This window comes from Amphiprion ocellaris, chromosome 19, assembly GCF_022539595.1.
Source record: "Amphiprion ocellaris isolate individual 3 ecotype Okinawa chromosome 19, ASM2253959v1, whole genome shotgun sequence".
NCBI lineage: Eukaryota > Metazoa > Chordata > Actinopteri > Pomacentridae > Amphiprion > Amphiprion ocellaris.
Window position 1 is genome coordinate 9,180,070 of NC_072784.1, and position 15,210 is coordinate 9,195,279.

Here is a 15,210-nt window from a genome sequence, read left to right on the forward strand (position 1 = left end):
TGTTGTTTACACCAAATTCTGACCATCTGATCTTGCAGCTGAAATGGAGCCTCATCAGACCAGGAAACATTTTTCCAATCTTCTATTGTCCAGTTTTGGTGAACCTGTGTGAATTGTAGCTTCAGTTTCCTGTTCTTAGCTGACAGGAGTGGCACCCGGTGTGGTCTTCTGCTGCTGTAGTCCGTCTTCTTCAAGGTTCAACATGTTGTGCATTCACTATTCTGCATTTCTTGGTTGTAATGAGTGGTTATTTGAGTTACTGTTGCCTTTCTATCATCTCCAACCAGTCTGCCCATTCTCCTCTGATCTCTCATGGCATCCACACAACTGCTGCTCACTGCATATTTTCTTTTTTTGGCTACGAGGCGACGGTGCTAACCACTGAGCCATGCCACATTCAAAGTCTCTTAAATCCCCTTTCTGATGCTTGGTTTGAACTTCAGCAAGTTGTCTTAACCTCATCTACATGAATAAATGCACTGAGATGAGGCCATATGATTGGCTGATTGGTTATTTGTGTTAACAAGCAATTGAACAGGTGTACCTAATGAAGTGGCCGGTGAGTGTATAGTGCACAATAACGTGCTTTAGCTAAAATGGTTAAAAAATAATCAGATTTTTTGCAGTCAACAGAGTATGTGAACAGCTTGGAGCCTCTGGTTTTTAAACCCCAAAGTGTTAATTAGGAAATAATTGGACCAATCTGTTTCTAGAGTGTCTGTATTGTTTCTGACCCAGAGACAAACAGAACCACTCAAGCTAAAAGACAGAGAACAGTAGATGTTCTCTATTTAAGGCAGTGTCAATAGATGCAAGTTCAGTAGAGGCTTGTGGAATTTGTTTGACTTCTATTTAAAGAGTGTCTCTCTTCAGCAGAAATCCTGAGAGGATTCATTCATTAGTTTATTCTGTGACCTTAAATGGACCTGATGAGCTCTGAGTAAGAAGAGTATTTAAACCGTCTCACAGAGAAGTCTCTTTGGTTCCCTCTTCTGCACTTTGTCTTCTCTGTCCTCTCTCTTCTGCTCTACTTGTTTTCATTTCTCTTCTGTCATGGCACCAAAGAAACCAGAACAGAAGAAGGAAGAAGCGAAACTTTCTCTGGAACCAGAATCTGCAAAGAAACTGGACTTCAACCCGCACAGCATCAAGGTCTGTCTGGTTGGAATACATTTGAAGCCAAGTTCCTTTAGTTCATTTGATCCTCACTGATGTATGTAAAGAACTCATTAATTTTTGTATTGGCATTTTCTCTTCTTTTTCAGACTGAGTTCAGCGCAGATCAGATTGAAGGTAAACACACACAGACACACAGAAAGAGAGAGAAAATCAGTAGATTGACCTGCTGTTTACAGACAGACATAATCAATAATCAAAGTTTGAACATTGTGTGTAGAGTTTAAAGAAGCCTTCCAGCTGTTTGACAAAACTCCAGACAATCAGATGAAGATTTTGTTCTCTCAGTGTGGAGATGTGATGAGAGCTCTGGGACAAAATCCAACCAACGCTCAAGTGTCCCGAGTCCTCGGACAGCCCAAACCTGAGGGTGCACAAACAAGAGTTTTTTTTATTATTTAAGACACCAATGTTGTGTCTGTCAGTGAGAATAAATTGACATCGTTATGTGTCTTTTCTTGAACAGAATTGCACAATAAACTGATGGACTTTGAGACGTTCCTGCCAATTTTGCAACATGTTGCTCAGTCCAAGGACAAAGTAAGACCAAAGTTTTCACCTCACATAGGCCAGAACGCAGTTTATTTAGGTAATATAAGTATTTGTTGTTCTTTCTGTGTGGACAGGGGACATATGAGGATTTTGTGGAAGGTCTCCGAGTGTTTGATAAAGACGGAAATGGGACGGTGATGGGTGCAGAGCTGAGACATGTTCTCCTCACTCTGGGTATGGTGATTCATTTTAATTTTCACATGTCTGTATGTGGGCTGCACGGTGGTTTGGTGGTTAGCACTTTCACCTTATAGCTACAAGGTCCCTGGTTCGCTACCCGGCTTTCCCAGGATCTTTCTGCATGGAGTTTGCATGTTCTCCCTGTGCATGTGTGGGTTTTCTCCGGGTTCTCCGGCTTCCTCCCACAGTCCAAAAATATGCTGAGGTTAATTGATCATTCTAAATTGCCCGTAGGTGTGAATGTGAGAGTGCTTGTTTGTCTTTGTATGTAGCCCTGCGACAGACTGGTGACCTGTCTAGGGTGTCCCCTGCCTTCACCTGAGTCAGCTGGGATAGACTCCAGCCCCCCGTGAGCCTAATGAGGATTAAGTGGTGTATAGATAATGGATGGATGGATGGATGTTTGTATGTGTGAAACTCCTTTATAAAGTAACACTGTCGGCATTGAAAAGTAACAGAATCTATTTTGGAACAAATTAAAGAAGAAAAGCAAACTCAGCTGTATCATTTCCGACAGATGAAATCTTTAGCAAAAAATGACCTTGCGTTGAGCACAGGCGTGTGATATGCATGTGTACGTTATGTACAGATACCGAATCACCTGACCTAAATATGTAGCAGGAGGTGGAAATTCATGGGACTTGGAAACACCCCCACAATTTAATCAATTTTTCCTTGTATGATGTAAGCCCCGATAAGTCTGCGGTGACCAGTGTGTGGTAAGATCACAATCATGTGATCATCAGCAGGCAGCTGACGTACTGTTCACTTGTTGTCATAGTTACAGTGATGCCGTGTCGCTATCTCACAATGATACAGAAATATTTAACAAATCCGTGGATCCAGACTATAAGCCGCATCACTGCCAAAATCTAATCAATTGTTCCTTGTGTCATTTTTGACCTTCTCTGAAAGTTTCATCCAAATCCGTTGGTCTATTTTTGAATAACGTTGCTAACAGACAGACAAACGTACAACGATCGTCACATAACTTGCTGCGTTCCTTGGCAGAGTAATAAATATGTTGAAAAGTTTTTCATGTAAATTAAAGCAATGAAGTAAGAAGTAAGCATTTCACAATGTGAAGATAAGTGAAGATATGTTTCCTTGTCAAATGTTATGTTTGTTCCATATTTAGTAAACTTAAATAAATCTATATATATTTTTCCAACCCCTTTTTTTGCATCTCCAAAGGTTTCCAATGCTATCCCAGTATATCTTTCTTTATTTCAGTGTGTTGCTTTCTCTACACAGCCTTAACCCACACTGAGCATGCTGTGACTGTTGTGTAATCTTTGTGTGATCAGGTGAGAGGATGACAGAAGCTGAAGTCAATCAGGTGTTGGCCGGACAGGAAGATGCTGATGGATCTATTCATTATGAAGGTAACAGACAATAAAGCCACAAACCTCAGAAAAACACTGACTGAACCAAACTGTTTTTGAATTTTTCAGCTTTTGTCAAGCACATCATGTCTGGCTGAGCTAAAGTGTGAGTTTATCAGTTGACTTCAGAAGTAAAATCCTTCTGATGTGAACTGTTTAATACAGAGACATGTTTTTGTGTTTCAGGTTGGACGTCCTGCTGCCTCCTTCATTGCTGTGTTCCAGATTATATTCTTTCTCTCTGAGATTGTTACGTTATTTCTGTAAAAACTTTTTTCTTTTCCTTGGATAATAATGGAGGAATTCAATAAAAATCAAAATCACTTATTTAACCTTCAATATTTCAGCTGGCAGCACTTTAATAAGCTTGTATTCATCTCTAGTTTGCTTACAAAAGAGGCTGTGTCGACTCTACATCATGGTGCTGCTGGTTCTGCACACAGAACAAAACCAGACCTTCTCCCAGTACTGAGAAAATAGCAGTCTGTCAGTGCTTTTAGCTCTTAAGTTTATGGATCTGTCTGCGAATTCCTATGTATTCTCAATTTTCTTTGATTTATTAAGTAAAACAACTGTGTGAGCTCTGTGTTGTATACAGTGACTTAAATTGTATGTCACTCTTTATTTGTATAACACTCTTATCTGCCATGCGTCATTTATACTGATCAGCCACAACATTATGAGCACTGACAGGTGAAGTGAATAACATCTAGTTATAACACAATGTTCTGCTGGGAAACCTTGAGTCCTGACGTTAATGTGGATGTTTGACATGTACCACCCACCTAAACATTGCAGGTCAGCAGCAGTCCTTGATACCAGTTGTCACCCTCAGCAGGACAATGCAACCCGACACACAGCAAAAACTGCTCAGGAGTGACCACAGGAACACAACAGAGCTAAGCTGTTCACCTAGGTTCCACACACCCCAGATCCAGATCTTATTGAGCATCTGTGGGATGTCCCAGGATGAGCCTCATCTACGTAGGTCCCACCCTGCAACCCACAGGACCCACAGAATTCACTTACCACAGGACACCCCAGAGGTCCTGTGTCCATGTCCCACTGGGTCAGAGGACTTTTAGCAGCATAAAGGAGACCAACACAGTATGGTGGTCATAATGTTATTCCTGATTGGTGTATACCTCATAGCATTTCTGTGCTAAATAAGAAAGTAAAGCAGTGGAAGCGGCATATGTAGATGACCGGACATCTCACACCTGTTATTGTTTTGATCATTGTATTCTTCTTGATGTTCTTTTTTTTTTAACATTGCCTCAGGAAAATTGGCTCGTCACATGTGTCTGTCAAAGGATAGCAAAAAGAAATGAACACAGAAACAAATACATAATTTTAAAAAACGAACAATTATAGCAGGATTTTCCATTCACCGCATTAAGACAGGTCATGTTGGCATAGGGTCAGTGTGAGGGTTGAAAACCAGCAACATTGCAGTTTTTCAAAATAAATGTTTCGGCTCCATGTGATGAATACAAAAACAAAAGCTGTTTCAAGTTGTGCTGTGTGAGGGAATTCACAGGACTCGCTGTTTCTCAGACCATGATAAACAACAAAATTGCAGCTGTCGCAAAAAATATTTGTAAACATGTTTTGGCTTCACAATCTTTTCAAATATGATAAATGTGAGGGCAAAAGCTGCTTCAAGTCCCTCTGAATGAAGGAATTCAGAAATGGCTTAGAGGAGAGACCACAGTGTTGGCATGGGATGTGGAGGTGAGCAACTCAGTCTGGGTCTAACAGAGGCTCATTTCCTCTTGCATTGTTTTGCCATTCAAGGTACTGAGTTATGATAGAGAAGGGACAGAAAGCATATGAGTGCTGGCAGTGAACATCAGAGCATCTTTGTAATGATATTAATGAGCTTTGAAAGCCTACAGTTGTCCTTATTGGAAGAGAAAACAATATGGTGAGGTCATGCTATGGATAGCATTTCACGTAACACACACCTGTGCTCAGCGCAAGGTCATTTTGTTTGCAGGTACATCTACTGTATATTAAATGGCCACATTCTATCGTGCCGTGATTTCTGATCAATGACTAATAAACAAATGCTGCATTTCTAAATAAAAAAAAATGCTGCATTTCTGACTGCCATATGGGGGAATGAACAGCCTTGGTGGAGTACTACGCTTTTCTTCTTCATATTGTCACATTAACATCCACATGTACTTAATACTTGAGGTTTTTATTTGTACATTTATTTTATTCATTTATTGAATTGCGTATGTATTGATTTGTTTATCTATTTCTCCTGATGGCAGGTTTGGTCCTCCATAGAAACGATCTAACACAGTACAGGCACTTTAAATGAGAGAGAAAGCAGTCACCTGACGAACAGGTGCGTCAGGTAGACCTTTGAACCAGGAAGGAAAAAAACTAAAAGCAGCAGCTCTGTAAACAGGTAAGCACCTACTGAACGGCACAGTAATACTGTTTATCAGTAAAATGTTTTGATTGTAATACAGTAAGAAAGTGTAAATATGGTGATGATGAGTGGTTACTAGTGAACATAAAATGAAATGCCGGTATTTACAGTGGAGATAGGAAGAAGTTGTCAATGTGTGTGTTGTAAGGAAGCGCCTAACGGACTGTTTTCACTGTGGTCTCTTACTGTGTTTTGTGCTCAGCAGCGATAAACACATAAAAATGTAACATGATACCAACCGAGCTGTTCATCCCACACAAGCCTATGGCCAGTTTAGAATTGCCAAATAACCACCATGCATATTTTTGGAGTGTGGGAGGAAGCTGAAGCATTCGGCTCATTTTGGCTGAAACAAACCTAAATGCTGAAGAAATTGTTAGCCAGCCAAGAACACTACAGTGGCAGATATTTCCCTTAAATTTCAATTGCTTTCATTTAATTTTCTTATTATTATTTGTTGAGGAAACACTGGCATTCTTGCCACACATCAAAATAGACACGTCTTTGCTACAGTTGCTACAGTAAGTGGATGAAATTGAATGCAGGAAGTGTTTGCCATTAAACAATCCCATAAACCATTGTAGAATCACCCCATAATTCAATGTTTCACACTGTTTTCTGATAGTACTGTAAGATTCGATGTACTTATGATACATTTTGTATATTACTTCATATAGAGATTATTTTTTAAATGTAATTTACTTCCAATCTCTTTTTTCTGCTCTGTGCTGCTACTCTTCTGTCTGAGCTGAACTGTAACATGTCATCCACTTTGTGTGCTTTTATGAGCAGAATGAATGATGGATCAGTTCGACGATGTGCTCTCCAGACTGCAGGCAAAGCTGGAGTTCGAATCTGAGTGGGACGTTGTTTATTTGGCAGTCTTCTTCATCTTCATTGGTGAGTGAAGGGTGACAGAATGTTCCTCTGTAACTCATGTACGCACACTTCTACTCAGAACTGACAAGTATTCAGGGGACTAAGTAGTAGGCAGGTTCGGCAGGATGATAGCAGAAAAGTTGAAACTCAAATATCATACATCTTTCAGAAATGAGACATGTGATCAGTGTTTCCTGTACAGGGGGTCCTCGGTTTACAACGTCATCGACCTACAACGTTTCGTCATTATGTCGGAACTGGTTGTGGGCCAGTCTTTAGTTTAATGTACGGTGTTTCATTGTTACGTTGGAACTTGTTACATGGAACTAGTTGATGAGTGGAGTGGACGAATACGTAGTCACGCTGTGCTATAAGACAGATTTGTTCACATTCATTGGTTGTATGCCACCTTGGATTACACTACATTCGCTAACTTTTTGCCCTTCATCATGGCTCTTCAACCTAGATAGCATAGATATAATAAAACGCTGGGAACAGGGTGAAACACTGACAAACATCGGTTAAGTTGTAAAAACAGTGCAACAGCGACCCTCTGTCATGAATGAGTGAGACTTTATCTCGTTTCCTGGTTGTTTATTGAACCTTCACACAGGCTATTGAGGGCTGTAGCCAACATCAAAAATAACTACAAAAAACTATGACTTAGCTCCAGAATTAGCCACCATTCCCAGCTCTCTCTACTGCTGACTCTCAGCCAATCAGAGGTGAGCTCACTAAACATGGCATGTCCACTGACATTAGGCAAATCTGGAACTGAACAATAAACACTGAAACCTCAACATCAATAACAATATCAGTCCGTTACAACATTCTGTTGTCTTGTTGTAAAATGATTCAAACATGCATGAAAGTCATTAGTTTTCATAACTTGTCCAAAGAACTGATCATAACGTGATGCACATAACTGCTTTGTTTACATTTTCACTGGAGTTCCAATTTCTGGTGAAAATCAACTTACATCACGCTGTAGGAACGGAACCCTTGTACTTTGTATGAAGTTAAATGAAAAATGAAAACTGTTCAAGCCATCATCATTTCACTTTTAGTGCCTAAAAACAAGATTGTTCTGACAACCATGATTATTATAATAGTATTAATGAATTCATTGATTTATTACTGCTGCTCATTCACTGCTGCATCACTGATATCTCGGCTACGGGTAAAAACAGACTGCTGTTTCTTCAGACCTGCTAACTATTAATTTATCGTCACGCTTTGCACTTGTCCTTGCAAGCTGTTGTGTTTTTTGTCATGATGAGGCTCATAGTGACACCGAATAGCACATTGTTTGAGCAGTGAAACCTGCTGCGAACATGCCAAGCACACAGGTTTACCATTCATCTCTGTAAATAAACAGGAAACTGTCCATTTTTCTTGGAAATTTCTACATTCAGTGTCCACTTTTCTCCTTTTTGGTAATGAGGATGCCACAGAGTGCAATGCTGACAGCAAAAGAACACGTAGAACAGATTATAATAACAATAAGGTAACTTTGGCCTTTATGGAACCCCCCAGCTCTGACCTTTTTTTACCGACAGCTCCAGCATGAACAGTTTGTTTGCTTGTCAGTGATGTGTCTGACCTCCAGTAGACAAATGTAAAAAAAGCACTTACTTTTATTGGAAAAATTGCAGTGAATATCTTCTCTGTAATTTTTTCACTTTGCAAAGTCACCATCTGGTGGGCCGGTTGCAGGCCTGTATGTTTACCAAGCCTGATGTGGACTACAGACCTAAAGATTAGTCACAGAAAATGAAAACAATGCAAGTTTCCATTTGTATCAAGCAGCAAAAAATATTGTAGCATGATGTGTTTAAGTTCACTTGCCTTACATTGTCTCTCCAGTGATGTGACTATTGCTCATGCACACACAGTGATATCTGTGCTGAAATTATATATTGTACAGCCTTAGTCTGAATGCAGATGTTGGAAGGTTTCCACCCTAAGAAGAGTACAGTTGTATAGTAAACAATTTTAGCAATTTATTTGTATTCCCATTTGCTGTTGTGCTGTCAGGTATGCTTCTTCTGCTGTTCATCCTGGTCCTCATCCGCTGCTGTTGCTGCTTCTGCTGTGAGGATGACAAGGTAAACACACATACAAGATTAAGCTGAAAACAATGGCACACCTGTTGTGAAGATTAATGTTTCGTCACACTTCCTTCTTCAGGATAAAATCCAGCAGACACATGACTGACTATAATATTAAAACTTGTGTCTTAACTTGGAGTCAGAGTGAGAAAGGATTCCCATAACAGGACAAATACAGGCAAATCATAATAGATGCACAAATATGAGTGACTGCATGGAAATACAGCTTTCAGTTAGGATACCAAATGATAAAGTTGGCATTTACTGCTCTCGAGTTAACAGATGAGAGTCTGTTCTATAGGTAGGAGTGAGTGAGTTTTTTGGTCATAGAGTCATAGAGACCTGAACCAAAAGACATGTTCACATACCTACATAACAGTAGATTTTATATTCAGATCCATTCCTCCTTCTCCTTCTGTTGTTTTAAAATTGCTAAATTTCTTTCTTTTAAAAATTAAAATTTTTTTTAACGTTTTATACTGTATATTTGAATGTGTTTTAACTTTGTTTCCTCTGTATGGTGACCTTGAGTGTTCTGAAAGGTGCTTATAAATAAAATTTATTATTATTATTATTATTATTATTATTATTATTATTATTATTATTATTATTATTATTATTATTATTATTATTATTATTATTATTATTATCAGTTTGTGAAGCTACAACATGCAATCCAAACCTATATTGACCCTGTATAAAAAAGTAATTGCCAACCCTAAACATAATAAGGGCAGTTAAACATTTGCCATACCTTGTGATCAGTCTTTCACATCGCCGTGAAGGAATTTCGGGTTGTTTCCTTATCAGCTGCCCTGCTTGCTGGGGTCAGAGTTGGGGAAGAGAGCTGTATGTAACTTGAGTGTCTGTTTGTAAAAAGGGATGAAGGCTGTCCGTAGGAAGGGAAGGCACAAGTGTCCACAACTTAATGAAAGCTGCTGTGTCTTGTTGCTTCATCCCTCCACAGGAGGTATGAGACTCACAGTCATACTGTCAGGAAATGAATGTGGCATCATTTGCTCCAGTAAACTACCAGTGGTGATGTTGATTACAACAGGCTCTTGCTGTAATTCTATTTTGTGATGTTAAGGGTGGTTCTTCCTGGGACCAATGGCTTTCCCTGTTCTGTGTAGTGTCCAAGGTGGCAGTTTCATGTTGGTAGTAGGTCCAGAATCTATACAAAATGGGTGTTGGTTACTTGATTGGACCTCGCCTTTGGCATCCCAAAGAGAGTCAAGCTGTGTCTGCTACACAGTATTAGCTTTACACCAGATGTACTGGGACCCATGTCTATCCAAAAAGTTCCACCTTTGACTCATCAGTCCACAGGATGTTATCCTAAGAGTCTTGGGGTTCATCTCTGTTTTTTCAGCAAATGCCAGACAAGTCTTTATGCTCTTTTTGGTCAGGAGATGTTTGCACCTTGCAACTCTCCACTGGATGTCGTTTTTGTCCAGTGTCTTCCTGTATACTGACCTTAACTGAGGCAAGCAAGGCCTGCAAATCGTTTGGTGTTTGTCTGTGTTCTTTTTGTGATCTTTTGGATGAGATGTCGACGCACTCTTGGAGAAATTTTGATAGACTGGCCACTCCTGGGAAGCTTCACCACTGTTCCATGTTTTCTCCATTTCTGGATAATGGCTCTCACTGTGCTTTGCTGGAGTCCCAGAGACTGTGACTTTGTAACCCCTTCCAAACTGATGAATATAAAGGACTTTGTTTTGCATTTGTTCTTGAATCTCTTTAGAGTTTGGCATCATGTACTGCTTTTTGAGACCCTTTAGCTACTTCACAATGCCAGACAGGCTCTATTTAAGGGATGTTTAGATTCAACAGGCCTGGTAGTAACCATATGTGGATGTGGCTGGTGAAATTGAACCCAACTGCCAAATTATTTTGGGTTTTCTTTGTCTTATATTAAAATTAATCTAATGATCTGAAATATTTAACTGTGACAAATATGCAAAAATAGCAGATATCTGGAAGGAGGTGAATTCTTTTTCACAGCACTGTAGTTCTATCAAATGTAGAAGTTATTTGGCATGGCTGCTGCACATGTTGCTTAAAATAGTTTGATAACTAAAAAAACAACCTTTGAAGGTATTTTCTCAAGAATGATCATTTTGAATTTCTTGAGACCCTTTAATCAGAAAGTAGTTACAATCATTTCAGATATATGAAAGCTTGAACGATGTTCTGTTACTCTTTCAAATAATATTTTTTGAAGATAGTTTTTAAAATCCTTTTTCACTAGCTGCAATATTGCATTCAGTAGTTTATTTCATGCATAGGTAATTGTACATGTTGATTGCAGGGTTTTCAGTCTCTGTCATAGCTACTCTCACTGTAAGTTTAATGCAATTCAGCATTCTTTCAGAACTGCCAAATGTCTAATGAAGATGATGGTTCCTTTTTGTTTCCTCAACAGCCTCGGAAACGGAGGTTTGGCATAGACAACATGGCTCTGGAGCCCTGACAGCTGATGCACTGATGAAGCTGGAAGCAGGATGTAGACTCGTGTTGCAGTCTAAACCCTGTAACAAAACAGAGGCTTTCATTCTACTCACCAATCTATATTCAAAATGTTTGCACTTTACCACCCAGCTAAAAAAATTGAACAGATGTGATCTTTCTGACTGCTCTCTCTGCTGTATTGGGTTTATTGTTCAACTACCACAGAGCAGATGGAAACTCTCAGCAGTCTATTTTTTGGTTTGTTATGTTTTGTTTTCAGTGTCTCTTTAGGTTAGAAATCAATTTCATTTTGTCTGCTGAAATAAACTCAGGGAGAAATGTGTTTATGAGTCACAGTTCTGTTTCTGTTCCTTTGTCTGTTCAACCACAACAACGGTTCCCTTCTCAAGGTATTGCTTCCAGGTTTTTAAGCTAACACGCTCAGAGGAACAGGGTGGGCTTGGTTCTCTGAGTGAAAGGATTTTTTCTGGCTTTTAGGCTTATTCCACAAGGTTAGTCATAGCACAGAGGGAAAAGGAGAGTGTTAAGGGTTCTAGTAGGTCACCAAGCCTTCTCCTACTTTTAGGCCTACAGCAGTCCAGTCTCATATTATCCAGGCTTAGAGGTGGAAGATGAGGACGATAGGAAGGAGAAAGTAACTGCAGTGACTGTCTTTTCTTGTGCAGAGAATGATGGGTAACAAATGGCAGACACCATATTTAAAGCGAAGGTAGCCTGGTGTTTTGAAGAGGTTTTTAGCAGAGCAACCAGGGCTCTGGATGTTGCCCTCCATGAAATCTGTATGGCAACCATCTCTTGGTTTAAGGAGGTTATGGAGGGACAACCCACAACAGCACAGGTGCCCCTTCTGCTTGACTTTACAGACCTGATGTGCAAACACTTCAGTTCACCTGCAGCTATGCACAAGAGATGCATCATCCTTAAGAAAGAGACTTTCAGAAATGCACAAAAAAAGATCAGGATGCCCCCTCTGGTGCATGAGTGTTGGCACTCTCTTGTGTCTTAGACCAGCTTCATTTTTGGCAAAGCCAAAGCCGCCTTGGTGGGTAAATATTCAAATGAGAACTTTGAAGGACGAAGTGGAGAAGGGTTCCATGTGAACAGCAGTTGAACATGGGTCAGTCAGTCTGGCAGGAATCGCAGTGATATGGATGGCCTGCAGCTCAATTCCACAGTCCAAAAACATGCTGAGGTTCATTTTTAATCCTCAACTGAGTGTGTTTGTTTGTCTCTCTGTGTAGCCCTGCAATAGACTGGCAACCTGTCCAGGGGGGATACTGCTTGCTCATGGAAAACTTTTATTGTTGCTTCCCCTCATTTCCTGGACTCTCCAAGGAACAGCCATCCATTATCTATACACCGCTTAATTATCATTAAGGTTACATGTAGAGACTTCAAACCTACGGACAATTTAGAGTTACCAATTAACCACACCATGTTTTTGGACTGTGGGAGGAAGCCGGAGAACCCAGAGAAAACCTACACATGTGCAGAGATCCCAGGCCCAGGTTGGGACGCGAACCGGGGATCTTCGAGCTGTGAGGCGACAGTACTAACCACCGAGCCACTGTGCAGCCCTCCAGGAAATCTAACATCTGTTAATAAATGTTGCTTCTCTCATATTAATGTAAATAACCTGCATTCCTACTCTGTGTGTGTATTTGTAAGACATCTTTTTATGTAGTTTCACAGCAGCAAGCAGCAAAATTCAGCAGTGTTCAACAAGGACAGGTTGGTGTTAAGAATAGTTTTATTGCACAACTAAATAATTTCCACATTTTTTTCAACATAGGCAGCTTATTTAAATAGATTAACACTTACTGGGAGGAAGTCATTTGTTAATGATTGAATTAGTGTTTGGTTTACATGGATTCAAAAACATGTGAGAAACAAAAATAAATATGAACACAGAGCAGACAAACATTTAAATTCAAACTGAAGTTACATGAACAAGTGACAAATAGCTCATTATTCAGACATACTTCCAACTTCATTTGCATCAACTAAAAATTAGTTTTTGACTTGGCACTGAATAATAGACAAGTGCCTGAAAACAAAACCTGAATGCCTCATATCTGCCAGTCTCAATATGGTGTTATATTGTGAATATGTAGTATTTCAATCCTCATCGAACCAACTCTGTGATCATACAACCGTCTTGAGGACATAAACATTCATAGTTCTTTACTCTCTCTCATCTCTACCATTCATCACACATGATATAAATACAGTGTAACACTTGAACGCTCACGACTTAATTTGTGTGATCTGTGTAAGGGTTAGGTGATGATTTTAAATTTTCCAACTGGGCACCATCAGGTCAACAACCGGATATATCCATGGAGGCGTCTGACATTATTATACTGAAATTTGAGCCTATTCAGACAATTAATAGCTGATGACAGTAACTTAATAACGTCTGCCAGCATGCACTCACACACATGCAACTTCAACTCCCAGCTCCTATTAGCATTAACTCTGAACTGCACTTCACAGGTTAATTATTCACCAAGTCGAACTGCCAATAAGAGCATGACATTAGCAAAATAAAAGGACAAAAATCACCCTTGCAAACAACCTGCAGTGGATTCAACCAGTCACCGATAGCCGATGTATGCGTCTATCACCTAACCCTAATCGGTGTTGTGTGTATATCTTCAGCAAACACCGCTTGAGGACACAGCTTTTTAACATTAAGTAAATGGCATGGCACTGGTTCTGCATTTTCTCCTGACATACAAAAAACTCCCACAGAGACTTGAACACCTGCTGATTTAACCATGGGGCCCTTTGAGATGTAACAGAAGGCTTGTTGAGAGTCCTGAGGGTGGACGGACTACGGAGCTGGGTGACAAAGAGATTGTACTGTTCAGTCAATGAACGGAGGGGAAATCTTTTTTTTTTTTGGTCACCAACATGTTTGCATTCGCCAAAAAGATCACAGTGGGTGATGTTTTCTCGTTTACTACTGCTTCCCCTCACATTCCCTTTACATTTCCAAACTTCTAACAGACTTTCTGTTAGAAATTCCAAACCTTAAGGGTGTTTTCAAACCTTGCTTTTACTGATGAAACACAGCGAGGAGACACATGGTGCACATTATTTGGATAACTTACATACTGAAATTTGAGACAATTAAGACACGTGATGACTGATGTCTGTAACTTAATCACCTCTGTCAGCTTTCACTTCACAGCATCTGTAGATACATGCTGCTAATTTCACAAACACAGCTCCAACTGCCAGCACCTGTCTGAATTGTACTTTGAAGGTACATTTTTACTGAGTCATATTCCTAGAGGCAGCCTATTAGCAGAATAAAAGGACAAAAATCATCCCCACCAAAAAAACAAAACAAAAAAACAACCAGAAATGGACTCAGCCAGTTGCTGAGAGCAGATATATTCGTCCAACCTTAGTACACTGCCATCTTGACATTCAAGCAGATAGGAACTTTATTAAGACCTTTCTCCTGTCAAGTAGGAGGATAGCCCTCTCTGATGGCAATGTGGCCAGCAGGAGACTTGATGATACAGAGGGTGTGGAGCTTGCAAAGACTGAAGGATTCTCCTTGGTATGCATTGCAACTTTCCCAAAAGAGTTCTATGAGGATTTTTAGCAAAGATTTCTGTCTTTTGCCCAATTATATAAGGGCAACCTCTTCCTCATGTGTTAGACATAATTCCATTTTCCAATCGAGGAACTTGCTGGCCATTTTAGAATGGCCCAAATGTTTGTGTGTGTTCTCTGTCACAGGAACCACCTCAGCTGAACCGCTTTCATTAAAAAGTACCTACTCCAGGGTAAGTTTTCTACACAAAGAGAAAGGCTGATCGGGCCGACTAGGGCGCTGTTAATGTAAATGTTCTGAACACCTTGCACCTGCCCAGAGTTCCTGCAGTGAAAAACCGGCTATTTTCAGTGATGCGAGGACATATTGCCATATGAGACTGGCAAGTCTGACATGTCCAGTAGGTCAATATCTGTTTTCATCACTGCCTCTGAG

The 15,210-nt window shown here is 40.0% G+C and overlaps 2 protein-coding genes across 4 annotated transcripts; both read left to right on the forward strand.

Annotated features, from left to right (window-relative positions):
- The first annotated feature begins 950 nt into the window (after positions 1–950).
- On the forward strand, positions 951–3,632 carry myl4 (myosin, light chain 4, alkali; atrial, embryonic). 2 transcript variants are annotated; one of them, XM_023284147.3, is made up of 8 exons: positions 960–1,152; positions 1,266–1,293; positions 1,397–1,546; positions 1,643–1,716; positions 1,803–1,902; positions 3,216–3,293; positions 3,363–3,399; positions 3,480–3,632. In XM_023284147.3, the coding sequence occupies exons 1-7, from the start codon at positions 1,054–1,056 to the stop codon at positions 3,389–3,391; spliced, it is 558 nt and encodes a 185-aa protein (XP_023139915.1). In that variant the 5' UTR covers positions 960–1,053; the 3' UTR covers positions 3,392–3,399; positions 3,480–3,632. The 2 variants fall into 2 exon arrangements, with proteins under 2 accessions (XP_023139914.1, XP_023139915.1); XM_023284146.3 differs by lacking the exon at positions 3,363–3,399 and having other exon boundaries at positions 951–1,152.
- A 388-nt stretch (positions 3,633–4,020) lies between these two features.
- smim22 (small integral membrane protein 22) lies at positions 4,021–11,526 on the forward strand. 2 transcript variants are annotated; one of them, XM_023284187.3, is made up of 4 exons: positions 4,021–5,715; positions 6,532–6,639; positions 8,656–8,726; positions 11,158–11,526. In XM_023284187.3, exons 2-4 carry the CDS (start codon positions 6,537–6,539, stop codon positions 11,203–11,205), a joined length of 222 nt encoding a protein of 73 aa, XP_023139955.2. In that variant the 5' UTR covers positions 4,021–5,715; positions 6,532–6,536; the 3' UTR covers positions 11,206–11,526. The 2 variants fall into 2 exon arrangements, with proteins under 2 accessions (XP_023139955.2, XP_054860906.1); XM_055004931.1 differs by lacking the exon at positions 4,021–5,715 and adding an exon at positions 6,149–6,260.
- Positions 11,527–15,210: the final 3,684 nt, after the last annotated feature.